At 37.7% G+C, this 25,928-nt stretch overlaps 3 protein-coding genes and 2 long non-coding RNA genes across 5 annotated transcripts in view; 3 read left to right on the top strand and 2 right to left on the bottom strand.

Moving 5' to 3' along the window:
• Sf3b5 (splicing factor 3b subunit 5) overlaps positions 1-8,857 on the top strand; it is an 11,378-nt gene extending 2,521 nt beyond the window's left edge. Inside the window, exon 2 of the mRNA XM_080151304.1 lies at positions 8,557-8,857. Within this exon, the coding sequence (XP_080007430.1) occupies positions 8,557-8,707 (151 nt within the window). The 3' untranslated portion in view covers positions 8,708-8,857. The remainder of the gene's footprint in view (positions 1-8,556) is intronic.
• LOC145312862 (uncharacterized) lies at positions 301-756 on the bottom strand. The gene is made up of 2 exons (XR_013877147.1): positions 638-756; positions 301-338 (listed from the first exon to the last, which is right to left on the bottom strand). It is a non-coding gene; the product is annotated as an uncharacterized LOC145312862 (long non-coding RNA).
• On the bottom strand, positions 7,840-8,292 carry LOC145312127 (uncharacterized). The gene is made up of 2 exons (XR_013876910.1): positions 8,177-8,292; positions 7,840-7,877 (listed from the first exon to the last, which is right to left on the bottom strand). It is a non-coding gene; the product is annotated as an uncharacterized LOC145312127 (long non-coding RNA).
• Positions 8,841-10,872, top strand: MED4 (mediator complex subunit 4). Its single transcript, XM_080151301.1, has 2 exons — positions 8,841-8,968; positions 9,466-10,872. The coding sequence occupies exons 1-2, from the start codon at positions 8,867-8,869 to the stop codon at positions 10,162-10,164; spliced, it is 801 nt and encodes a 266-aa protein (XP_080007427.1). The 5' UTR covers positions 8,841-8,866; the 3' UTR covers positions 10,165-10,872.
• Su(var)3-3 (lysine-specific histone demethylase Su(var)3-3) lies at positions 10,840-25,928 on the top strand. The gene is made up of 18 exons (XM_080151293.1): positions 10,840-10,961; positions 11,350-11,446; positions 11,687-11,789; positions 12,794-12,920; positions 13,462-13,664; positions 14,076-14,184; positions 14,600-14,643; positions 15,739-15,883; positions 16,247-16,367; positions 17,026-17,178; positions 17,691-17,799; positions 19,222-19,368; positions 19,553-19,649; positions 20,311-20,536; positions 23,005-23,118; positions 23,525-23,624; positions 25,033-25,135; positions 25,535-25,928. Exons 1-18 carry the CDS (start codon positions 10,840-10,842, stop codon positions 25,827-25,829), a joined length of 2,415 nt encoding a protein of 804 aa, XP_080007419.1. The 3' UTR covers positions 25,830-25,928.

Genomic DNA, 25,928 nt, shown 5'->3' with positions numbered 1-25,928 from the left:
CTAATTTATCAGTCTGATTTTTATTTTTACGTAAATTTTTACTCACGTTTTTTTTAACACGGAGGAAGGGGATAATTTACTGTAAATTATACTAATCTCAAAGTTTTATAAACATTTGAACTCTGGACATTTTAATTGAATCTTGATTGGGTTGTTCAAACTATAGCATCGTTGAAAATTTCTGTCTCAACCATGACACTTTGGTTGAGCTTGGACTTCCGAATTAGCGGGAAGTTCACGAGATCAGTTGGCGAACATACAAACCCCCAATACCAGGAACCATCAAGTTTCAACAGCAGGTTTGAATATAGATTTATTGATGAAATTATTTCAAAGACCTGAAATTACAAGATCAATTAATAAACAGAATAAAATATTATTCGTTATCTTAAAACTTTGAGCACTAAAAAAAATCTTTTTCTTTTCTTATGGTTAAAGAATCTTTGGAAACTTTGGCTTTAAAGGAAAATTATTTGGTTTAATAAATCATTGTTAAATGCAACAATAAGGCACATAAAAATTACTAAAACATATATTAAACATAATTAAGTTTCATGCTTAGCTGGCTAAAGCCTTTTTAAAACTACATATAATCGTCCTATACACCATACTTCTTAATCAAATTAACAAATTCTACCTGAAGCTCTTATGGTTTCAAATCCCTGATATACTAGGGTAGTTCACACTCAATGAGACCAATGATAGGCCCAATTTTGTTCTCCGAAATCTTCACACTCTCATATCTCATTCAAAAGTAAAGAACGTGCGCATCAAAAATAAACAAACACTCTATGCCGCGCCACATTTTGAAAGGAAAGCCCTAAAAGACGACATTTGCGCTTTGTTTTTGGTTTAATGATAAGGAGTTTAATTTCGAACTTGATAAACACAAAGCTTCCTCGAAAAGAGGTTAAGACACACCCCCCGTTTGAAAGTCAAATTAACTTCCTTAACGAGATTCAAGGTTTTTTTCGCGCTGAGCACTAGCAACATTTCTCACTAAACTCAACTCACCATAATCACATGAGAATGGCCACATCCCGAAAACGTGACAATTTTGCTCCTAACTAAATGAAACCCCGTGAAATGCATACACAATATTATACTCCTCACTAGGACTCATAATACCTCACATTTTAGGATAGAAGGATGGGGATTGGTTTGTACCATACAACATTCCATGCACATGACATCACAATATCACATACACAAATCCTAAAATAGATAATCCTATTAATCATGATGCTGTAAATATAACAACTATACTAAATAATAATCATTTCATAATCAATAGGTAGTAATCATTATTAATAAATCAATAAGTACCTACGAAATCAGGTTGAAATGTAAATGTAAACAATAATGGTAAAAATAAAACGACATAAATCTTAGACAAGAAAATTAAGATTTATAGGTACTTAAAACTAAATTTGTTAAGCATCAAAAAGAGTAGTAAGAAAAATGTTTCAAAATCCTTGGGCAGAAAGTTTTTCAAACCTAATGAATAAGAACTGTAATATCTTAATCAACAATAAAACTTTTTAATACTTAAAGAATAGCAAAATAATATCTTCGTTAGAATTTTCATTGAAATTATGAAAAAATACCAATTTTTCTTTGTAAAAAAAAACTTAAAATATGAATTTTCAATCATTCCTAGATCTGAATAAAAATGTTTTACTTGATTGAAATTCATATATAATTTTAAAAAAAATCTGCTAAAAAATACTTGATTTTTTTCTTAGAATAAATATCGAATCACGCAACCTCGACACATTTATTCCTTTTTGTTAAACTTTTCAGGTAAGTTTTAAAATGAATTGTACTTTTGAAAAGAAGTTAAACTCAATAAAATTAAATTTGAGCATATGAAATAGAAGAATATTTAATCGCATTTCATTTGATTCTTATTTTAGGCATAAAAATAGGCATATGAAAAATGTGGCTTTTTACTAAAAAAAATCTCAATTTCCATAAAATAAGAATCAATTATTAATCATAATTTTTAACAACTGCCTGACTGATACAGCATGTTCTTCTAGGGGAGATTTATCTGTCAGTCTGAACAAGACTCTTGCAGTCTTTCTCCCATCCTCAATTCTCGTCACTCGGCCCATCCTCAAACATCTCATCAGGGGATTGGTACTCGTAACCAGAACTATATCTCCGTCAGCTAGTGGCTCTGCCATCTCATCCTTCCACTTGGACATCCGTAATATCTTCGGTAGGATCTCCTGGCGGTAGGCAGTCCAAAACTGGGCAGATAAATCTTCCAACAACTTCAACCTGGAGGAAATTTGGTCCTCCGGTTTCATCGCCACATTGCACAACGGCTGGCGGTCAACATTTCCCAGCAGCTGGCCAGGGGTAATCAGCCGCCAATTCTCCACGTCGTTTGCAGCTTCAATCGTCAGTGGTCTGCTATTCATAATTTTGCTGACCTCCGCCAACAGCACCAGGAGCTCGTTGAAATTAACAGAACTATTCACCAACTTCTTGGACAGCAATCTCTTGGTTAATCCCACCATTTTCTCAGCCTGCCCAATATAATGGTGGGCTCGGGCCGGGATCTGAGACCAAGAAAACTCTACCTGGCTGCCCAACTTCTGCTCTAAAACTTTGCGAGCACCGGATAATTGTGTGCCCATGTCGCTTACTATTACCTTCGGCAGACAATGAACAGCTTCCAACTTGCGCAGGGACAACAGGATACTGCTGGTATCATACTTTTCCAAGGCATCTAACCACAACGCCCCTGAGAATCTGCAGACCACCACGAACACCCACACCTTCTTCGTTGCTGTCTGACTCCTCGTTTTGGCGGCAGCTCTCCTCGTAACCAGCGGACCCATCAGGTCGACTTGCACAGCTTCAAAAGGCCTGCTCGGGACCAACTTGTCAGGTAACACCTCCTTCATGGTAGCACGACATTCCTTAGCCCTCTCAACACTGCAGGGCCAACATTTCTTCACTTCCATGATGGCCAACCTCCTTGCTTTCACAATCCAGCACCAACGGCGGCTCTCAGCTAAAGTTCCACGGACACCAGAGTGAAGCTCAACATGCGCTTCTCTCATAAAAACAGCAGCTAACCAATTACCAGGCTCCAAAATTATTAAACCTGGCATGTCTTCAAATATCATTTTACGGCCACCAGTAATGGCGTCAATGACTGGCTGTCCACGACCAACCATCTTAAGAATCCTCATCTCCCTAGTCACATACTTTCCACCTGGACCAACGACAGGCCAGGTCAATGATACTTCATGCACTAATGGATTTAATGACGCATAATTGCCTTTAGCGTCATTTATCCACTCATCCTCTTGGCTTCGTGACACAATGAAAAGTTCCGCCGCCGCCATAAAATTGTACAAAGACGGCTTGTACACAGAATCTGCGGCCGCTACATGACTACCAGCGGCTGTAGCCTTACCTTCTTGTCTGCTCTTTAGCTTCTTCAACCAGGTGTTCGCAACTTGCAGGACAGCTGCCATAATACGTTTGGCCTGTCCAAATGATCTCCTGTGCTTAAACCTAAAGACATCTTCAGCGGCTTCTCCGGCAACTTTCATTGAACATAACTTAACCATTTTGGTATTCAACTCCTCTGGGGGTAAAACCTGCTTGACTTCTTCGGCAGTTTTCACCGGCCACGCACTTTCATCCTGGCGCAACCATTCTGGGCCCAATCTGTACCTGGAACCTGGTCCCAAATCTGATACTTTGCAGGTGCTTCTGGTGCCCAAATCTGCAACGTTTTGCGTCCCGGGGACCCACCTCCAGTCATCCTTGTTGGTCGCAGATTGAATTTCTCCAATACGATGAGAATTAAATGTGTTCAACATAGCACTGTTGGAAACTATTTGTGATAAAACACACGATGAATCAGTAAAGTACATCACTCTGATAACATCAAAGGGCAGGGCATCTCTGACGGACTTTGCCAACCTTGTGGACATCTGGCACCCCATCAATTCAAGGCGTGGAATTGATTCACACTTAACCGGCGCAACTCTTGACTTGGTGGCTAGCAGAAACGTTTCAAATCCTTGTCTAGTTGGCCACCTCAAATATGCATTAGATGCATAAGCCTCTGATGACCCATCCGAAAACATCATCAAGGATGGAAGGCCAGTTGGTTCATCCGGGACCACACAACGGTCAAACTCCAATTTAGCGACCTCAGCTCTGTCCTCCAGCGACTGAACAAGTTCATCCCGTAGACTTTTTGGAATGAAATCTTGCCAGCCCAAATTCAGCAAACATGTTTTCCGCAGGACAAGTTTAATTCTCAACAGAATAGGGCTGCAAAGCCCGATCGGGTCGAAAGTTTGGGCGGCGAACCTGTGGACCATCTTCTTTGTCAGATTCTCGTCCAAGGCGTCCTGGAGGTTGTACAAATCAGCATCCTCTTTCACCTTCCTTCCCTTGACCTTACCATCTTGGTTGACTCTTGTGGCGATGGACAACACATCGGTGGCTGGCTTCCATATCAGCCCGAGAACCTTGGTAGGCTGGCAATCATCTCCAGAATAAATGACTTGTTTGAAGGAAAAACTACCTTTGCCGATAATCCTGTCGGCCTCTTTCATCATCTCCTTGGCTTCTGGCTTCGATCCTGCTCCCGAAATAACGTCATCTATGAAGCTGTGCTTCTCAAGCTTGACTGCAACTGGAATCTGAGGTAACTTGAATTCCTCATCAGGGTAGGTAGGTATTTGTGGCTCCTTCCATAATTCAGGTTTGGCAACAATTTCACTACCGTTTATTTGTCCCTCTCCATACATCTCCTTGACCTCTGCTTCACTCTTTCCGCCGAACAGGCGGGACGTCAACTTCAGGGCTGTAACTGCCAAATTTCCCGCAGCTAACTCGCCGAAATTTACAACTTTGGTCAGGTAAATTTCAAGTGGACCATCTGGCGTCGGGGAAAATAAAACTCTCTTCATCTGGCTGTCGAACTCTGTGGCCAGGATGGAGTTATAAAACTTGGAGATATCCGCGGTTATACCAACCTTGTAACCGCGGAAAAGCATCAAATGATAAAATATCTTCTGCATTGGCGGCGGGCCTCCCAGCATTATGTTATTAAAACTGGTACCCTTGAACGTCAGAGAACTATTTGCACACAATCGCATGGGTGTGGAACTTGAATCCTCCTTGAAAGCAACCACTATTGATGAACAAGACTTAGGTCCTTCATACTGCAACTCTTCAGGCGTGGCTTTTTGGAAAACGCCTCTTCTTATGGCGTCGTTGAATACCTCCACATACATTCCATAGGTACCTTCCTTGACCATCCTGGCACGATCCTTTTCAGCAATTTTGCGGGCTAAACTCTCATTGTAGGGTAAAGTGTGAGGATCTTCAATATAAGCATATTGACCTGTCCACTTGTTGGACTGCAAGTCTAGTGTTAAACCTGCCTCAATTATCCTCTGCCTCTCACGCTGGTCCCAGGTAGTGCCGTCGGCCATAGCCTTGCACTCTTGACAAGCAGTACATCCTGGACAAAGTGCCTGCGGCTGTATGCCAAACGATTCAGACGTCAGAAAGTCTGGCAAAGTGCCTCCACTGACACTGACAGCCTTATAAGCCGACTTTTGATCTCCAGCTCCACCATCAGCACTCGTACAGATAAAACCACTACCAAAAATGGTTCGCCACAACATAGACTGGCCCACTTTCTGGTAGGTTGAAGGAAACACGTCAGGATGTGTATTTCCAATGATGATATCTAAGCCTCCACTAATATATGTAAACCTTTCTGGCGGCATTTTAAATATCTCGGCGGCAGTTTCGGGGTGGACCGAGCACATCTCGTTGGCCCCGCCGAGGGTAGGCATGACAGCTGCCTCAAACTCCCTCAGATTGCCGTCCCTATCCTTCAAATAAAACACAACATTGCGGCAGGAAGACTCACTGCCATCAGCTACAGAAATAGTTGTATATCTGCCAGTAGATTTCAGCTTCAACTTGTTGGATAACTTCTCAGACACAAGTGGCAAATTTGCCCCGGAGTCAAACATTACCGTGGCGTGGCAGGTGCCGCCGCCAGGTGCTACAACAGGAACTAACTGCAGTAAGAAGGTACAGGGGCTGGGTGCAGAACTTGACTTGTAGACTGTATTCACACCAGCACTAGCCTCATGGAGTAACCTGGAATGGTATCTGTCGCAATTATTGGTACCACAAACACCAAGCTTATCAGATTTATTACACTTGTCAGCAGTATGGCCGTCGCACAAGCAGAGTTCACATAACTTCTTCTGCTGGACAACTTTCTTTCGGTCAACCACATCCATCTTCTTAAACGTGAGGCAACGGAAAATCGGGTGCTTCTCCTTGCAGCTCTCCACAGGACATGCACTGTTCCACTTGGAAGCCTTGTCCTTCCCAGCCTTTCCATTCTTATTGTCGCTGCGGCCAGATACTTGCGCGGCGGCAGCTCTGTCACGATTTCTCTTGCCGGCGCCACTGTCATAGGACATATCACCGGCCAACATGGCACCCCTGGTCCTCTCCAGCAGTTCAACAATCTTCGGGATGTTAGGTTGGTTCATGCTACCTAGCTCCATCATAATTTTGTCTCTCAAATTTTCAGGGCACTTGTCTTTAAAAATATGAATGAGAGTTAGGTGGTTGTAATCCTTAGCTGCAGAACCAACGATGGCTTCTACCTCCTGCATCATGCTCTTGAAGGTAGCAATTGCGCTAACCACGTCCACAGGTTTATCCACAGGTTTCATCTTGTTCAACTTAGTTAAAATCCTCATGAACCGGCGAGTGTTTGATAAAAACATCTGGTCAAGAAACGCCCATTGTTCATTGTGATCTCTAATCGCTGACACTTGCTTGCGTAGTTCCGGGTTGGTTATCACCTTCTCCATACACAACATCAGACTTAACCTCTGGTCAGCAAATCCATAACCAGAGCATAGATCCTTAAAGACCTGTTTAAAGTTTGGGTAATCCGTGTCAGTACCGTCGAACGACGGCAACAAACTGTTGTCCCAGCGCCCATACTGCGGGTTGGAACTCCGAATATCCACAGCAGACATACTTCTGGAGAGCATGGCAGGTGTCCCACTCTCATCCAGGTTAGATGAACGACGTTCCATCTCTCTAAGCCTTCGGTACATATCACGTACTTCTTGGCGCAACTCCACGGAAATTTTAAGCACTCCCATGTCCATCTTCACCTTCTCAATGACGTCGAGGTTCCTGGCGACAGTGCTTGACCTCGCGTCATCTGAATCATTGTCAAGCCAGTACAGAATTTTTGTACACTGCTCCAACGACGCATAAACTTTATCTGCAACAGTTTTCTGCTCACTAGCTTCATCCAAATCACGCTTGAACTCGCGCAGCTCACTAGTCTCCACGGCAGGTTTTAGACTTTTTATTAGGTCAGATTGGTCCTTGACCTCACTAAAAATGTCACGAATTGATTTTACATTCACATTTTCACATGAACTAAAACTTTGGCAGGCTTTTAGATTGTCATAAAACACTTTTAACTGTTCATCAAAAACTTCTAGCCTTTCACTGCCAATAGCGATTGCTCGCTCAATTTTCTGCTTTTTGGTTAGTGGCATATTGATTCACTAGGTACTTATTTCACAGAAAAATTGTCACAGTTTATTGCATCAATAATTCACTAGATGCTATTGATCTCTTGATGAATGCTAACGCCTATTCATCAGATACTTTGAAATTGTCTCAACCATGACACTTTGGTTGAGCTTGGACTTCCGAATTAGCGGGAAGTTCACGAGATCAGTTGGCGAACATACAAACCCCCAATACCAGGAACCATCAAGTTTCAACAGCAGGTTTGAATATAGATTTATTGATGAAATTATTTCAAAGACCTGAAATTACAAGATCAATTAATAAACAGAATAAAATATTATTCGTTATCTTAAAACTTTGAGCACTAAAAAAAATCTTTTTCTTTTCTTATGGTTAAAGAATCTTTGGAAACTTTGGCTTTAAAGGAAAATTATTTGGTTTAATAAATCATTGTTAAATGCAACAATAAGGCACATAAAAATTACTAAAACATATATTAAACATAATTAAGTTTCATGCTTAGCTGGCTAAAGCCTTTTTAAAACTACATATAATCGTCCTATACACCATACTTCTTAATCAAATTAACAAATTCTACCTGAAGCTCTTATGGTTTCAAATCCCTGATATACTAGGGTAGTTCACACTCAATGAGACCAATGATAGGCCCAATTTTGTTCTCCGAAATCTTCACACTCTCATATCTCATTCAAAAGTAAAGAACGTGCGCATCAAAAATAAACAAACACTCTATGCCGCGCCACATTTTGAAAGGAAAGCCCTAAAAGACGACATTTGCGCTTTGTTTTTGGTTTAATGATAAGGAGTTTAATTTCGAACTTGATAAACACAAAGCTTCCTCGAAAAGAGGTTAAGACAATTTCCATAAACAATTAAAATCTGGAATGGGTATGTTTTTATGATATTAAGGGGTGTACTTAAAATGCATCTTAATTAATTTTTATATCTATTTTTCAGAGACACCTACGCGAGCTTAATGGGTCACTACGACCTGACCAACTACCTGGCCATCGGGGAGAACGAGAGCAAGGCCAGGATCAAGTTCAACCTGTTGGAGAAGATGCTTCAACCCTGCGGGCCTCCTCCAGAGAAGAAAACCGAGGATTAGAGGAACACGTGACACGTGGTTGTTGTTTTTAATGTGCTGTGTTTGCATTGATTTTTGTACCTTGTATATTGTTTTCAATTTTTTTGTTCAAAGAATTATGGCATTTCTTGCTTTAAATCAGATACCTAAAACTGCCATTTAAATTTCAGAGTGCTAAAAATGTTATCAGTTTGTACTAGGGAGGTGATCCTCTCTTTAATAGATGATGTAGAATTAATAAGCAGAGAACTTCTAGATAACTGTGTTTTGCCTAAAGCACAGGTAATTCATTGACAACAAAATCTCCCAAAATAAATGAAAAAAATATTAAAATTTTTAAAAGCGAAGCTACTCTATAGTTCACTTTGTCCGACCCTAACGTTATGGGGAGGGGAAAATGTGATTTTCTTGGCTGCTACTTTAACTTAAGATAAACTGTTATTTTTTTGGTAAAAATATCTCTCATCAAAAAAAGCATCCCGTTAAAATTTTACTTGGTTCTTCACTCTGTCGGTCATGAAAAAAAAAGACAAATATATATTATTTTTGGAAAGGTTTTGTGATTGTATAATATTTCATTATCACTTATTTTTTTTTATGACTGCTGAACATCTGCTTACCAATATAACCTAAGGCTAATCTAACATGACCATGATAAAAGTACATTCAGACTAAAAAATTTATTTTCAATCAACTTATTTCTAAATAAGACGAATGGGGAGGGGGGGATTGAAGGGAGGTGGGTTTTACATCAATATTACAATTATCTGTATTTTCAGCGTTTTTCTGCCAGCGATCACGCTGCCATGACCGAGCTGCTTGTTGACAAGGACAAGAAGCTGCAGGCAGCCCTGCAGGTGGCAGCTCAACAGGCAGATGTGGAACAACAGATAGATGAGGTGAGAAGAAAGGTGGAGGAACAGGACGAACAAATAAGGAATCTTCAGAAGCAGTTAAAGGAAGCTGAATCCCTATTGGCCAACACAATCTATCAGGCAAAACAGAAGTTGGATAGCATTAGCAAAGCTAAACCTGTCCTATCCGAAGATCTGATTAAGTATTCTCACAAAATCTCGGCTAGCAATGCCGTGGCGGCTCCGCCAAACTGGCAGCAAGGCGATCCCCGCCGTCCCTACCCAACAGACATTGAAATGCGCAGTGGATTTTTGTCCCGCGCCGAGCTGCCGTTATCGCAGCAGCTGCAGCATTTGGCGCCGGCCCAACCGGCCACATCAACCTTCCCCTCGCCGGCGGCTCCGCCACAGCCGTCGCCAAGCCGGTCTGGCCGTGATATTCAATCGCCCGGCAGGCCTTCGCATTTCGGCTGGAGCGCCTCGGGCGAGCTGAGCATGCAGGTGCCTGGCGGTGGACATATACACATTGAGACCTCGGGCTCCAGGTCGCAGCACGCTGGCCAGGATGAGGTGGAGGTCATGAGCACGGACAGCTCTAGCTCCAGTTCAACAGACAGCAATTGATTCCTTTTCTTTTTATTCCACTGTGATATTGTTATTGTAAAGTTTTAAAAATTCCATTTTTTCACTATGTAATTTTTTTGAAACATTTATCTTGTTGTCGGTAGGAAGGGCATGTTGGACTGTAAATTATTCTGGTTCTCAAAGTATCATTTATTTCATTGCTTAAAAACTTTTGGGACCAATTAAATTCTATAATTGGTTGTACCAACTTTTCCACTAATAAGGGGGGAGTCGAAAGTGACACTTTTTGAAACCAAAACTAAAAGTAAACAAAGGAACTCAACTAAAAAAAGAGTTACAGGTCTGAGATTTTGCATGGCAGTTGCTTTATAGGGGTAAAATATGGAACTGCGAAGAAACGGCGGCGCAACCGCCAAAAACCGCCGTTTCCCGCCGAATTTTTTTTGCCTTTTCTCGGCGGTTTTCGGCGGTTGCGACGCCGTTTCTTTACAGTTCCATATTGTACCCCTAAAAAGCAACTGCCATGCAAAATGTCAGACCTGTAACTCTTTTTTTAGTTGAGTTCCTTTAACTTTTAGTTTTGGTTTCAAAAAGTGTCACTTTCGCCCCCTCCCTTTTAATCTAAATATGTGGAAGGGGTTAATAAATGAAGTGTTCAATAATTTATCGTCCATTGTCTTATCTCCTTGAACTGACAATACCCTACTTTAACATATGTACCTTCCTACTCTACTAAAAATTTCAGAATCTAGCATGAGTGATAAACCAGAGATAGTTGAGGTGCTGTCGGAAGATGATGAAAAGCCGCCAGTAAAACCTGCGGCTAAGCCTGCAGGGTAATATATTTTATTTATTTCTCAAGTTAATTCAAATTTTAAAAAAGTATTCCAAAATCCATAAAAGCGAAGCTCTGAAATCAAACTGTAGAACAAACAAATATGACCATTTGTAAAGTGTCTAGAACATAATAAAGGTTGAATAAATTGTACCTATATAAATTTCAAAATAGGATTCTGTTTAAGAACATTATTACCTACATATTGGACTATATTATAGTGATGCTTTCTTAAATTATCCTACTTTGTTGTCTTAGGAATCATTGCTCAAAAAAAGTGGGTGTAAATGGAGGGATGGGAAGGGGACACACGAACTAGTAGCGACGCAAAAACTTCCATCGAGCCATGTTTTGTATTACAAAATCAAACATTCATGTTTTTGTGTCAGAATTCTGGAGGGTGGTGGAGGTGGTAAGAGGCCAGGAGATGACGGGGATGTCAGGGAGACCAGGAAGAAGGTCAAGGTCGACTACACAGAGGAAAAGGTACATTTTAATAATGATAGGCTAGTTCAGGTTTCGATTTATAAAGTACCTACAAAGGTATATTTAAGTGTGGATTTTTAGATGTATCTTACACTCAATATAATTAAAAATAAGTAAACATACCTTTGGTTGTTTACATTCAATTTAACTATCCCCCCCCCCCCCCCCGTGGAGGAGGAGTAATGGAAAATATACATACTCAGTTAATTATGTATGAACTCTCATGATATATTGTTACAGGTGAGCTCTGGAGTTAGTAAGAAGGAGGACAGTGAGGATGAAGTTAAAGAGATTGTCAGGGATGCCAAGGATGACCTTATGGGACTCCCTGTTGAACCTACAGGTAGTAATACTATCAGGGATGCCAAGGATGACCTTATGGGACTCCCAGTTGAACCTACAGGTAGTAATACTATCAGGGATGCCAAGGATGACCTTATGGGACTCCCAGTTGAACCTACAGGTAGAAATACTATTAGGGATGTCAAGGATGACCTTATGGGACTCCCAGTTGAACCTTCAGTTCAGGCGCGTCTCTCTTTTGGACTGTGGAGTCCAGAGAATACGGCCACCCTGCTCCTCCATGAATTCCTTTTTTTGGCAAGTGCTTAAGCTTCTCCCCATGTTAATTCCAAATTAAAGAGGTCCTTTTCAGTGCTCCGCCTCCAGGTCATTTTTGGTTGTCCCCGTTTACGTTTACCAGTGGTGGGGTTCCATTTTAAGCACTTTTTTGGAAACCTATTTTGTTCCATTCTAAGCACATGTCCTAGCCACCTTAGTCTTTTTTCCCAGTTGAACCTACAGGTAGGAATACTATTAGGGATGTCAAGGATGACCTTATTGGACTCCCAGTTGAACCTACAGGTAGGAATACTATCAGGGATGCTAAGGATTATCTTATGGGACTCCCTGTTGAACCTACAGGTAGTAATACTAATAGGGATGCTAAGGATTATCTTATGGGACTCCCTGTTGAACCTACAGGTAGTAATACTATCAGGGATGCCAAGGATGACCTTATGGGACTCCCTGTTGAACCTACAGGTAGGAATACTATCAGGGATGCCAAGGATTATCTTATGGGACTTCCTGTTGAACCTACAGGTAGTAATACTATCAGGGATGCCAAGGATGACCTAATGGGACTCCTTGTTGAACCTAAAGGTAGGAATACAATCAGGAATGTCAAGGATGACCTTATGGGACTCTTTGTTGAACCTACAGGTAGGAATACTATCAGGGATGCCAAGGATGATCTTATGGAACTCCCTGTTGAACCTACAGGTAGGAATACAATCAGGGATGCTAAGGATTGCCTATTTTTAAATTAACTAAATTGTATTTTAGGATTGGAAGGAGCGGCTTTCCAGAGCCGAGTACCTTATGACAAGATGACCCAGATAGAGGCTGCCTGCTTCCCAGATCTTGTCACACCTATTCAGTCTCAGAAACTATTCATTAACATCAGAAACAGGTAATGATGAGAGAAGCAGGGATCGCAATTGATAAGACAATTGACAATAAAGGGGGAGGTTGGTTGTGCTAAAATGTCATAAAAGTGTGAGTTTTAAGGCTTAAAAAAGTAGTAGAACGATAATATTCACAAATAATAAATATATACAATTTTTGTCTACGGTTCTATTCAATAAGGAATACACATATTTAGTGAATATGATCGATCTACTACTGTTAACAGTAAAACTCACACTTATGGAATTTTAGCACAACCACCTCCCCCCCTTTTATGCAATCCCATCAAAAAAGGAAATGAAAATAATTAACATTAATTGTTAATACCAACCAATATAAATATTTTGGGTAAGTTTGATAGAGTAAAAACGCAATTTCGTCACAAGTTATCGCTTTAAATCCTTATTTTCCCTATTTTTATGATGAAATACAAATGAAATAAGAAAACATTCAGCCAAAAACAGTCGAATTTGATATGATTATTAAATTTGACGGATTATTGTGACTGATTAAACATCGAGGGTGTTAAATCTATTATTTACCAGGATCCTGCAGATGTGGTTGGAGAACCCGAAGGTGCAGCTGGCCGGTGACGACGCCATCTCCAGGCTGGAGGCTCCCTGGGACTCGGACAAGTCTCTGGTGGAGCGCGTCCACGCATTCCTGGAACGACATGGTTACATAAATTTTGGAATCTACAGGAGGACAAAGCCGCTTCCGCCAAAGAAGGGGAAGGTTATTGTCATTGGTAAGCATTTGTTTTAAATCTTGTCTTAACTACAGGGATTTTAAGGGATAAGACAATGCAAGATAAATTGTTGCACATCTTCATTTTAACATTACAAAGTAGTAGACATTTGATTTAGGATAGTCAAAACTATTCCTTCTTTAGAGTAAGATTATTTGTGGAAAAGTTTGAACACTGCTAGTTTGTACAACCCACTTAAGATCAACATTTCGGCAGTCATTATAATGTCCAATGTCCTTTCAATCCATGCTTAAATAAGTGTATGTATGTGTCACTCATAAAACTTCACAATCTAAACTAATACAGTCTCTACCTACGCAGTTGTTTGTTTTTTGTTGTTGCTATGTTCCAATTGGAAAACATTGTCCTTTCATTATTATAGTTATCATAATACAGACATTTTAATTTTAGGAGCTGGAATTGCTGGTTTAACCGCAGCCCAACAGCTCAAGTCCTTTGGGATGGAGGTGGTTGTTCTGGAGGCCAGGGACAGGGTCGGTGGCAGGATAGCTACTTTCAGGCAGGATGACTCAACTTTGAATTCCTATATTTGCCGCCAAAATGGACCAATCACGTTTCTCCTTGTCTAATTATTTTTTTAAGTTGCCGCCATAATGGACCAATCACATGTTTCCTTGTTCAAATATCAATGTTTTATTTTGCCGGCACAATGGAGCAATCACGTGTCTTTTTTTCTTCAAAATAACAACGTTTTATTTGCCGCCACATTAGTCCAATCACGTTTCTTCTCGTAAAAATAACAACGTTTTATTTGCCGCCATATTGGTCTAATTTTTTGTCTTCATGTCAAAATAACAACGTCTTATTTTGACAGATGTGTTTTTGATGTGCTTTGACAGAAGGAGACACGTTATTGGTTTATTTTTTCGTCAAATTATGAATTCGGAAATTTAAAGTTTTGTCATCGCATTCAGGAAAGGATCTTATATAGCTGATCTGGGCGCTATGGTTGTGACAGGTAAAGTTTGCCTTTAATAGACCTTGTTTTTAATTATTGTTCATTGACAGATTCATAAATGTACAGTTATTAAGTGCACTATTAACAATATCTACCTACCTACTAAAAATATACTTTAGTTTCTTTTTTCTTTTCTTTTTAGTTATTAATTTGTTTATGCTTTGTTACCTATGAAAAGAACTATCCTTGTTTATGGATACTTTGAGGATAGCTAAAAAGAAACCATTTGATACTAAGCATCAATTAAAATTAAAAGTTGTACATTTGGAGAAAATCTTTTAAATAAATAATGATGCCTAATGTTTCAAAAACCAATTGACCACATAAAATGTGATTTTTAAAAAACTTAAAATTAAGTCTTTAATGAACTTTTTCTTGATAATTGTAGCTTTACTTTTATATATTATGAATGAAAACTTATATGTTTTCTAACATTATTCTAAATCTTAGAAGGCTTTTTAACCTTTTAAGTATAAAAGTAATATGAATAAAAATTATGAAGAATATTATTTATATAACTGAAATTTAGGGCTTTCATGAATAAAATAGGACGCTAAATTTCACTAAATCTAATAGTACCAAAGATGTTCAGTTGAAACAAACGCTTGTTATAGAACGATTTTGGGATAAAAAAAACACGAAGTAGTGGGTTTCGTCGTATTTTCTGCACAGTAGCTTTTGATAAATTATTTTAGGTTAGGTAAATGTTTATGATTGCCCCATGATCCCAAAATCGTTCTATAACAATTTCTATGATTTAGTGTATTTTTTATTGTAACTGATGAACATCTTTGGTACTTATGAATGTTGTTACTCATGTTTTTCCAGTATGGCCTCGAAACCGATTAATATCCGCTGGATTAGAACCGGTTCTCAGCTGTACTGAAAATCATGTATAGCATCGTATTATAGACAATTTTCAACAAATATTAAAAAATAATAAAATTAATACCTACCTATCAGTTTTGTTAGCATGTAACTTTAGCCCCTCGGGGCTTACAAAACTGGTTTTAATTGTAATTTTTCATTTTAATTTCCGCGGAAAGCTGTCTATAATACGATGCGATAAAAAATTATTACATCATTATAATCTAGGTTTGGGAGGAAATCCAATAACAGTATTATCCAAGCAAGTGAACATGGAGTTGTCCAAGATCTCTCAGAAGTGTCCGCTCTATGAGAGCAATGGCACCACTGTCGCTAAGGATAAGGATGAGATGGTGGAGAAAGAATTTAACAGGTAATAAATAATGATCAGGGATCTTAAGGGATAAGACAATGGCCGATAAATTAAAGTATATCCCTAATGATGCTACACAAATTGGCCCTTCCGTTGATTACAATAAGTAGTTGAAACTTTTTTACACTCGACTAAATGAACTAACTAATCAAAAATCTATTAAAAGTCCCCAAGATTGTTAGCCAACGAATAAGAAAACCTTAATTTAAGACTTTGGGGACTAGCATATAATCAGCCTAATGATACCAATCTCTTGATTAGAATTATTGGTACAAAATTTTATTTTGACAAAATTTCAGCTGTCTATATTTGATAACAGCGGAGTAAAATATAGAATACAGGCATAAATATAAATCTGTTAAGGCTTCTGGAGGCCACATCGTATCTGTCACATCAGCTGGATTTCAACTACTGCAACGGAGATCCTGTTTCCTTGGGAGAGGCCATGGAGTGGGTCATCAAACTTCAGGAGAAAAATGTTAAGGTCACGTTTTTTTGTCATATTCTACCCTTCTGTTTGATATCCAAGGATTTTTTGTTTGAATGATTAATATCTATCTAAGGCCTGAATCTATTGAGTTCGCCATTTTAGGAAAGTGGTACATAGGTCCCGGGGTGGTTTAAGGCTATTTATTGTTAGATTTAAGTCTTTTAATGGTTTTGGATTTTAAAAAAATTTATTCCAAAATTTAATTTTGAGTCTACGGCTTTTTAAGCGTTTTATGTCATTTCATTAATGAAAAAAAATAATATTAAAAATTATATTAAGTAGATGTGATAAATTCCAGTATTGTAACGGACATAAATGATACTCTATTTTTTTTTTGTTTTAACTGTACTTTTTTATAGAAGGTTATTAATTTATGATATTTTAGTAAACTAAGATATTTCTAAAAATGTATTGAACTTTCTTTTATGGGATCTTTAAATAGTTCGGTACCCTCTTTAACCTGTATATGTCAATATATAATATATTATATATGTCTTCTAGTATTACCAGCCAGTTTGTAATGGACAGATAGACAGACCAACAAACGAATTATAGAGTAGATATGCAACAAAAAATACATATTTCAATTACCTAGTCTTTGGGTAGGTAGCTAAATATTTTGTATTAATTGTAGATAATGATGATTTTGTAGGAGAAGCAGATAAAGTACTGGAAAGAGATCATCAGCGTGCAGGAGGAGTTGAAGGGGAACCAGAGCAGGCTGTACACAGTCAAGGAGAAGGTGATGGAGACCAGCAAACAGTTCAAGGAGCTGGAGGCTATGACAAACAGAGACACAACAAAGGTTAGCCATTTTTTTATACTAGCAGCTTCGCCCCTTAGATGCCTCTAGGGGCACTTGCGGAGGGGGGGGAGTGGAAGTAGATAACCCAATTTTTTATTTTAGATTTAAAAATAATAAGTAAACAAAAACTTTGTGGGTGGGTGATGTTTTCCTTGGGGCGATTTCTCTTGGGAGGTTGGTGGTACTCTCCCCCAAAATAGTTAGAAACATTCCCAGGATCTATGAGAAGCTACCCTGTAAAGGAGAACCATTTAGCGGTTAGCGAGATCCTTCGGTAAAGACAAACATTCCTTTACTTTATTAAAATGATTATTAGTTGTACATAAGTCTTAAAAAAACAGTCATTCCAAAGACGTTAAAAATTAAACTTAACTGCTTTCTTTGATACAAGACATATTAAGTTAGAACTAAATATTAGTTCAACTGTAAGATACAGTGCAGTATTTTAGTGGTTGGTTATTTATTCAATCTTAGTCTTTTAGTTCTCTGTAGTCAGTTAAATATGTTTTTAGGAATTTGCGTACCGCACCAAGACACGTGATCTGTTGAATCTAACCAAAGAATTTGATAAGCTCCAAGCTCAAGAAAAGGAACTAGAGAAAAAACTGGAAGAATTAGAAGGTAACGCTAGATTTTTCCACTCGCCAATGGGCATAAAATATGTAGAGAATCCGCTCATTGTCGGGCAGGTAATGGGTTGGAATCATTGCTCGATCAATAACGCGTCATAATTAAGGACGTTAAAAATAGTTCCTACAGCACTGTTCAATATATGTCAGGTGTGCGACAAATACAGTATGACCCTCGAAAAAGTATTTTTTAGCATCTGCAGCCCTTATTTCTCAATGAATTATTAAAAAATGTATATATCCTTGTTCTCTATAGATTTCCACATAAGTAGATATAAAAATTTTGATTTTACCTCCATTAACTCCGGAGATTTTTAGAGCTAAAATTTTGAAAAAGCGACTGAGAAAAAGAATTTTTTTTGTTTCTCATAATTTTTGGATGGTTATATTATGTTTTTCTGGCAAATGAATAATAATACACAAAGAAAAACAAGTTAACTAATCATTTCTTTTTTATTCCACCAAAAAATATCAATTTTATATGGCAAAAAATACTACTGAATAAATTGATTATTTGCAAATTTTAGGTTATTTATTTACCCCTATTTATGAAAAGGATTAATCATGACAGTTGCTCCGCCCCCTTTTCTGACATCTCAATCATTTAATAGGGGGTTAATTAAGTTTTTTAGACTAAAAAATCATTATGTTTTAATTTTATTTTCTTTATAACTTTTTTGTTATTAAAGTTAGGATTATGAAACAAAAACAATTCTCCTGCTATATTCATAAAGATGTAGTTGGTTTTTTAATCTAAAACAAATTTGCCTAATAAGTAAGTTTTTCAAAATATCATTTAACTAAAAAGACTTAAAAAATATATGTAAAAAAATGCTTTTTACTCAAAGCCTAAATTCATTTTTGTATAAAGTTTCTGCTAGTAACAAAAATAAAAGGACTTCTACCTTAATTTTGCTAAAAAAGTCGTTTCATGTTAAAAGTTACTTTTTCCTCAGTCACTTTTTCAAAACTTTAGCTCTAAAAATCTCCGGTGTTAATGGAGGGAAATTTTTTTTATATCTACTTATGTGGAAATCTATAGAGAACAAGGACAATCGTGCAATCAAAGAGTTGGTTGTCTTGTAGGACTTTCATTTTTGTTCAGAGATACATTAAAAGGACCTTGAATTGTTTTATTTCGTCCTCTAGAGGTTAAGCATGTTTTAAACAAGTTGGAAACACATAACGCCGTTCTATACAATAAAAACCTTGTCTTGAAGTTATACAAGTGCATTGTTATGAGTTGTGCCTGTTAATTGGATTATTTACACCATCCCTTATTTGAATGTCACGAATCTGATAAAGAAGCAGTAGGTAAATATCAATTAACGTTCTGCACTACTTACACGTTACATATAGGCAGACAAACATCCTGTTAATTTTACATAAAAATTTTGATGAAAATATTGTTTAGGTTCTCCTCCCTCTGATATCTACCTGTCCTCCAGGGACAGACAGGTCATTGACTGGCACTTTGCCAACCTGGAGTTTGCCAACGCGACCCCACTGTCCAACCTGAGCCTCAAGCACTGGGACCAGGATGATGGATTTGCATTCACAGGTAAAACGAGGGAGGTGATATTGGGTTGTTTATTACACTAGTCCCTAAAGTTTTATAATAAAGTTTTGTATTATTTGTTGGCTTAACAACTTTGGGGAATTTTATTAAATTTTTATTGATTGGTTACCCTAGAGGATTTTATGGGGCGTAGCCGCCAGTATTTATTACACAAACTCATTTTTAGGTTCTCACCTGACAGTAAGAAATGGCTACAGCTGTGTTCCTGTTGCTCTCAGTGAAGCATTGGATATTAAGCTTAATACAGCTGTTAGGCAGATCAGGTAAATTATTTCTTGTATATTCATTCGGAATCGAATATTCGGGGGATTAGAACCGGTTCTCATCCATACGAAAAAAAAACTATGTCTAGCATCGTATTATATCCAGTTTTCTAGGAATATAATAATATACAATCACAAGATTAAAACCAGTTTTTTAATCCCGTGCCTTTGGCATCTCGGGGCTAAAGAAACTGGTTTTAATCTTATAGTTTTACATTTTATTTCCGCGGAAAGCTGTTTATAAGACGAGGCAAGAAAAAGAGGCAAGAAAAAGAGGCAAGAAAAAAGGTTGTCTGTATGTCAAATTCTGTACCAAAAGGCCGTATGTCTGTTTTAAACGTATGTTTTTAGATAATTTTACATTAAATCTGTAGGTAATAAAAGAGGTTTTAATTGGTGATCTTTAGAACGATTATTAACCATCTAATAAACGAATTTCTATTTCAATTACAAGTTCTTTCTTTCTCAAGAAAAGAAACAGCTTATAAGAGAAAAGACAGAGTTGAATGAAACCCAGGTAAATCATATACAACTTAGAAGAGAAAAGACGGTGCTTGTAATGAGGAAAGACACAGCTTGTTACAAGCTCTCTCTTTTTTTATAATCTCTAAGTGCCATCAGATCACGTGTTCAATGTATTGGCTAAACATAAATAATTCAGGTACAATGGACAAGGTGTGGAGGTGACCACCAGCAACGCGAGGAACAGCACCAACCCCGTCACCTACAAGGCCGACGCGGTCCTCTGCACCCTACCCCTGGGAGTTCTCAAGCAGGCCATTGCCTCGGCCCAGACGGGCAGCCCCAACGTGGTGTCGTTCAACCCGCCGTTGCCGTCCTGGAAAACGGAGGCCGTAGAACGGTTGGGCTATGGTAACCTTAATAAGGTGGGTTTTGACGTTTTGAATTGATGGAATAATAGACTGTTTTGGGGGTGGGCGGGAGGGGGGTGGGGGAGTTTCGACACATTTGCGTAAACGGTGATTTAAGGCTTTATCTTTAGAGATAGTGGGTTCAATGACATCGAATTCAGATAATTTTTGACCAATAACACTTCTTAATTGTTTTTTTTTATCGTCCAGCTATTTATTCTTGTTTTTATGAATCGGCTTAAGGTATTTACATTTTAGTTGAGAGATTCATTCTAACAGACAGACAGATAAACAAAAACTAAGATAAAAGTCTAAGCCTTTTTTTCAGTGGATTCCTAAATTGACGCGCTACTTTTTTCACAACGAACGTTAAATTGATGTACATTGCCAATAATGATATACAAAATTAACCCTTCTATTGATTACAATTAGTGGTTGAAACGTTTGGACACTCACCTTCTAATTCAATATCATGTACAAATTAATATATTTTTTTTCAAAAACGTTTGCTTTCAATATGTCTGAAAAGTTAGGTGACGTTAACTTGTATTTTAATTCTCTTTATTTTTCAGTATTTTTAATTTGAAAGAAACCATACGAAATAAATTCCTTGGATCTATTGCAGTTCACGGTAAAATATTGCTGGTAAGCAATATTTCCAAAAATCTATTAATTTTAAAGGCTGCTAGCTGCCAAACGGCTGAACGTACAGATCATACTCGCACACCATTTTAAGCGGCATAAGAAGGCCTACAAATAATCTGGAATAGCCAAAATCCAATAATGCACAGGGAAAGCCTTATTGAAGAAAAAACGCGTAAAATAGGTCTTATTTGCGCATTTCTCTCGAGACAATTATGCATTATTAATTTATGGCTATTCCAGATTATTTGTAGGTTTTCTTATGCCGCTTAAAATAGTGTGCGGGCATGATCTGTACGTTCCGCCGTTTGGCAGCTAGCAGCCTTTAAAATTCATAGATTTTTGGAAATATTGCTTACCAGCAATATTTTACCGTGAACTGCAGTAGATCCAATTCCTTAGTGTACTAAGTAAATTATTGGAATTTTTTTTATCTTCGTCGAATGAAACCAAGGGACCTTAGGGGGATAAGACAATGGCAGATAATTTGGTGTACACCCCTAACAATGATATATTTGATATTTGTAAATTGCTGGTTTGTGCAACTTCATCCAGATTTCAAACATGTCCCTTAGGTCAAAACTTTGGGGACCAGTATTATTTACAGTCCAATGTCCTCTCCCTCCCTGTAGACATCAGACTTTTTATTCAGAACTAACTACGTATTTTTATAAATAGACAAAAGCGAAGCTTATCCAGAATTAGGGTTGGCTGTCTGTAAGCTCTTAGCGTTAATTTAGGCATGTTAGCATTGTCTTATCGATTTTAAACTTCTCATAATGATTAAGCACGATAGAAAGCTAAGCAACTCTATGATCATAACCAGAAAGTCCAAATGACCATTTTTCTGCTTTTACGACTACATTTCTTATTAATGTGATAATCCTATTCATTTGATTTTGAGATTTTGATTCTCACTAGGATTTGGCATAATCAAAGCTTCTCTTGAATCAAGTCTAAAATGTAAGTATGCATAATATATTTAAGTTATTTTAGGATAGTTTTACTAGTTATTTTGTTAAGACTTTTATATTGTTGAATATTGAATGCATTGTTACTTTATATTTGTCAATGTTTCAATGTTATATTTGTCTTGCTGATTTATTAAGTTCCAAATTTTATGGATGTTATCATTCTTGTTTAAAAGCATTTAATATTTCCTTGTTTTGCAAAATCAAACGTAATAAAAATATTTAGAATAAAAGGTTAAATCTTTAAAGATAATTGAGTAAATCTGCGGACAAATTTGGAAGGAGTAGGTTGCATTAAAAATCCGTAAAGGTGCGAGTTTTGAGGCTTAAAAATATTAGTAGAACGATAATATTCACTAAATATGTGTATTTCGCATTGAAAAGAACTATAGACAAATATTTTTTTAAGAGTTAACACTAATTTATATCGTTCTACTACTGTTTTTAACTTAAAACTCACAACCTTTACGGATTTTTAGCGCAACCTACTCCTCCATTTATCCTTAAATATAGTTAAAAAAATGCCATTTTTAAAGCAATTTATTGGTGGAAAAGTTTGTACCGACTGAGCTGTTACCGAAAACTAAATTAATTCCAAAAGAAAATATTTGTGAATTTCAGCTGGTTTTGGGAGGTAGTCTTATTAAATACTAAGTTACACAAAGAAAGCTGCAATTACTAAACATTTTTTTCCAATTTATTCAGTTTTTGGTAAGACCTATTTATACTTGGTACCAGAAATAGTATTAGCCCTTTAAAGGTTTTAAGCCAACGAATTTAAAAACGTATTTCTACAGATTTGAAGACCTGTATACAAATCAACTTCCTTCTTGTCCTTAGCTACATTTTAAATTCTTCTATTGATTTCAGGTTGTTCTGTGTTTTGACAGAATATTTTGGGACAACACGTCGAACCTGTTTGGTCACGTGGGCTCCACTACAGCCAGCAGGGGAGAACTCTTCTTGTTCTGGAACCTTTATAAGGTAGGGTTAACTGTAAGATATGCATCTGAAAATTCTTTTTAAGATCCTCCATGCCATTCTACAATACACCTATGGTTTTGGTTGTCCTGTCCATCCATATTATAGTTATCAGGGATCTAAAGGGATAAGACAATGGTTGATAATTATACAATGATGATACACAAAATTTTCCATTTTTGTAAATTGAAATTATTGGTTAACGTTTTGACACTCAACTTAATAAATCAGCAATAAATTAAGTTGTTAAGCAAACGAATAAGAAAAGTTATTAAAAACTTTGGGGACAAGTGTAACAAACAAATTATCAACCCATTGTCCTCTTCCTACCTACCGTTTTGTTATTCTTTCTTTTCGCTTTGCTGTCTTTGGATGTCGTTACCTTTGTTTGAGTCTTGTAACTTTGTAGGCTCCCGTCCTGCTAGCCCTTGTAGCTGGAGAGGCCGCCGCCATCATGGAGAATGTCTCTGATGACGTCATTGTTGGCAGATGTATTGCTGTGCTCAAAGGTAAGGATTTGTTCGACGGTTTTCTCAGAGTGTTTAATTAGGCACAGAAAATCCAGTCTCCCTCTTATTTTGAAAAAAATTGAAAATAACAAAATATGGAGGGTTTGTATGTTTTACATTAGGTTAGGTTATATTGGGTACATGGTAGCCCGCGATGCATATAGAAGAAAACTCCCCCCCTCTCAATGGAATTTTTTTAAGAAAGGGACATGACTTTATTGACCGCTAGGTTCTTTAAGGGAAAGCACCATTTGATTTGATCTTATGCACATAGCTGGAGTAATATTATCAGAGATCTTAAGGGATTGAACAATGGACGAAATATTAGTATGCATCCCTAATGATGATGACAAAAAACCGCTTTTGTAAGATAAACTTATTGGTTGAAATCTTAGACACTTAGGTATGGCTTGGAACCAACCAATCAAAAGTTTAAAAAGTACAAAAAAAGTTTTGAGTCAGTGAATAAGATAACGTAGTTATAAAACTTCGGGTAACCGCGAAATTTACATTTTAATGTCGCCTGCGCCTCCATCCCTGGTCCTAAAGATTTAGTCCGTTTTTGAGAAAAATCATCATTTTTAATTTCATAGTAAAAGCTTAGCTGTTTTGTAACTGAACTTGTTTTCTCCCATTAAAAATTGAAATATAATGTCTACTTGTTTGACATTTTGCACTTACTGGTTTCAGGGATCATAAGGAATAAGACAATGGACGTTAATTTTTTATTGACTAACAATTATTATAATCAAAATCACCTTCTTTTGCAGGTTAAAATTACTTGATGAAAAATTTTGACATTTGACCTAACAAATTTAATAAAAGTATCCAATGTTTTTATCCAACAAATTAGAGAGCTTGGTTACAAAACTTTGGGTACCAGTATAATTTAATGTTCCCTTCCACCCTGAGTTGCAGCTAAATATGAGTTTTAACGAAAAGTGACAGCTTAAAACTTTTACCCGAAATGTTTGATCAGTAAAATAAGATTAAACTTTGACATTTTTCTATGAAGCCCCTAGAGATGTAAGCATACAAAATACTTGGTCTGTTGGTTGGTCATGCTATAAAAGGCCTTTAAATTACATACAAGGGAGTCATGATTTAATTTTTATTGCTTCTGAGCATCTGCCTTTTAACTCACTTTGTCCGTTTTTCCATCCAAGATTATTTTGTGCTTCGCTATTCATTGATATACGTCTCCGATGAGGATAAATAATATTATCACTTCTTGTTTGAAAAGTTTGGACTCTACTAGTTTAAAACAAAACAATCAAAATCAATAAAAGTACCCAAAGTTTTTGAGCCAACGATATAGAAAACGTGGTTATAAAACTTTGGGTACTTACCAGTTTAATTTATAGTCCAGTGTCCTCTCCCTCCCTGTTACTTTTTAATTAATGTATAGGAATCTTTGGAACTACGAATGTACCGACACCCAGGGAGACAGTGGTCACAAGGTGGAGAGCTGACCCATGGTCACGTGGCAGCTACAGCTATGTTTCTACAAGGTCAGTTTCAACTAGTTGGTAGAGAAGGGGGGGGGGGTGGAGGGGAGAGTGGCAAGGTGAAGAGCTGACCCATGGTCACGTGGCAGCTACAGCTATGTTTCTACAAGGTCAGTTTCAACTAGTTGGTAGGGAATGGGGGGGGGGGGGGGAGACAGGAAGAGAGCTGACCCATTGTCACGTAGCAGCTACAGCTATTTCTCTACAAGGACAGCCAATTTATTAGATCTAGTTTTGATTATTATTATGCCATGTGACATTATTTTACTTCATATAGTTATTTTCATACAATTCATTTTTACTACCTTATATTTTTCTATATGCCTAAACCCTGCGGAGCCTCCAACTATAATTCAATGTGTTTTTTTTGTGAATATTTTTGCTTAAAGTTAACTTTTTTAGGTCTTCTGGAAACGACTACGACATCCTGGCGACCCCCATCATCCCTGGCAACCCAGAGAAAGGCAACGACATGACAAAAAATCCACCAAGAATCTTCTTCGGCGGCGAGCACACCATCCGCAACTATCCGGCCACGGTGCACGGCGCCATGCTGTCGGGACTGCGGGAGGCGGGCAGGATAGCCGACCAGTTCCTGGGCTGTCCGTACGCCCCGCCGTCCGGCACGCTGGCCGCGGATACTGGAGATGTGTACAGCAAATCGGACGCGGCTGTTAAACAAGAGACAACTGCATAAAGATGATTTTCATAACTATCACCCAAATTGTATTATGTAATAATTTATGATTTTTAATTGAATGCATTATTATAAATAAGCTTTTTTAAAAAGAAAATA

This window comes from Acartia tonsa, chromosome 2 (assembly GCF_053477335.1).
Source record: "Acartia tonsa isolate MP-2025a chromosome 2, ASM5347733v1, whole genome shotgun sequence".
NCBI lineage: Eukaryota > Metazoa > Arthropoda > Copepoda > Calanoida > Acartiidae > Acartia > Acartia tonsa.
Note: the sequence above shows the minus strand (reverse complement) of the source record. Positions and strands in the feature narration are given on the sequence as shown.

Bases quoted from the DNA above. Each gene is read 5' to 3' on its own strand.
- MED4 (XM_080151301.1), top strand. From the start codon at position 8,867: ATGTTATCAGTTTGTACTAGGGAGGTGATCCTCTCTTTAATAGATGAT. The intron at 8,969-9,465 runs GTAATTCATTGA...CTGTATTTTCAG, and splicing joins GTGTTTTGCCTAAAGCACAG to CGTTTTTCTGCCAGCGATCA.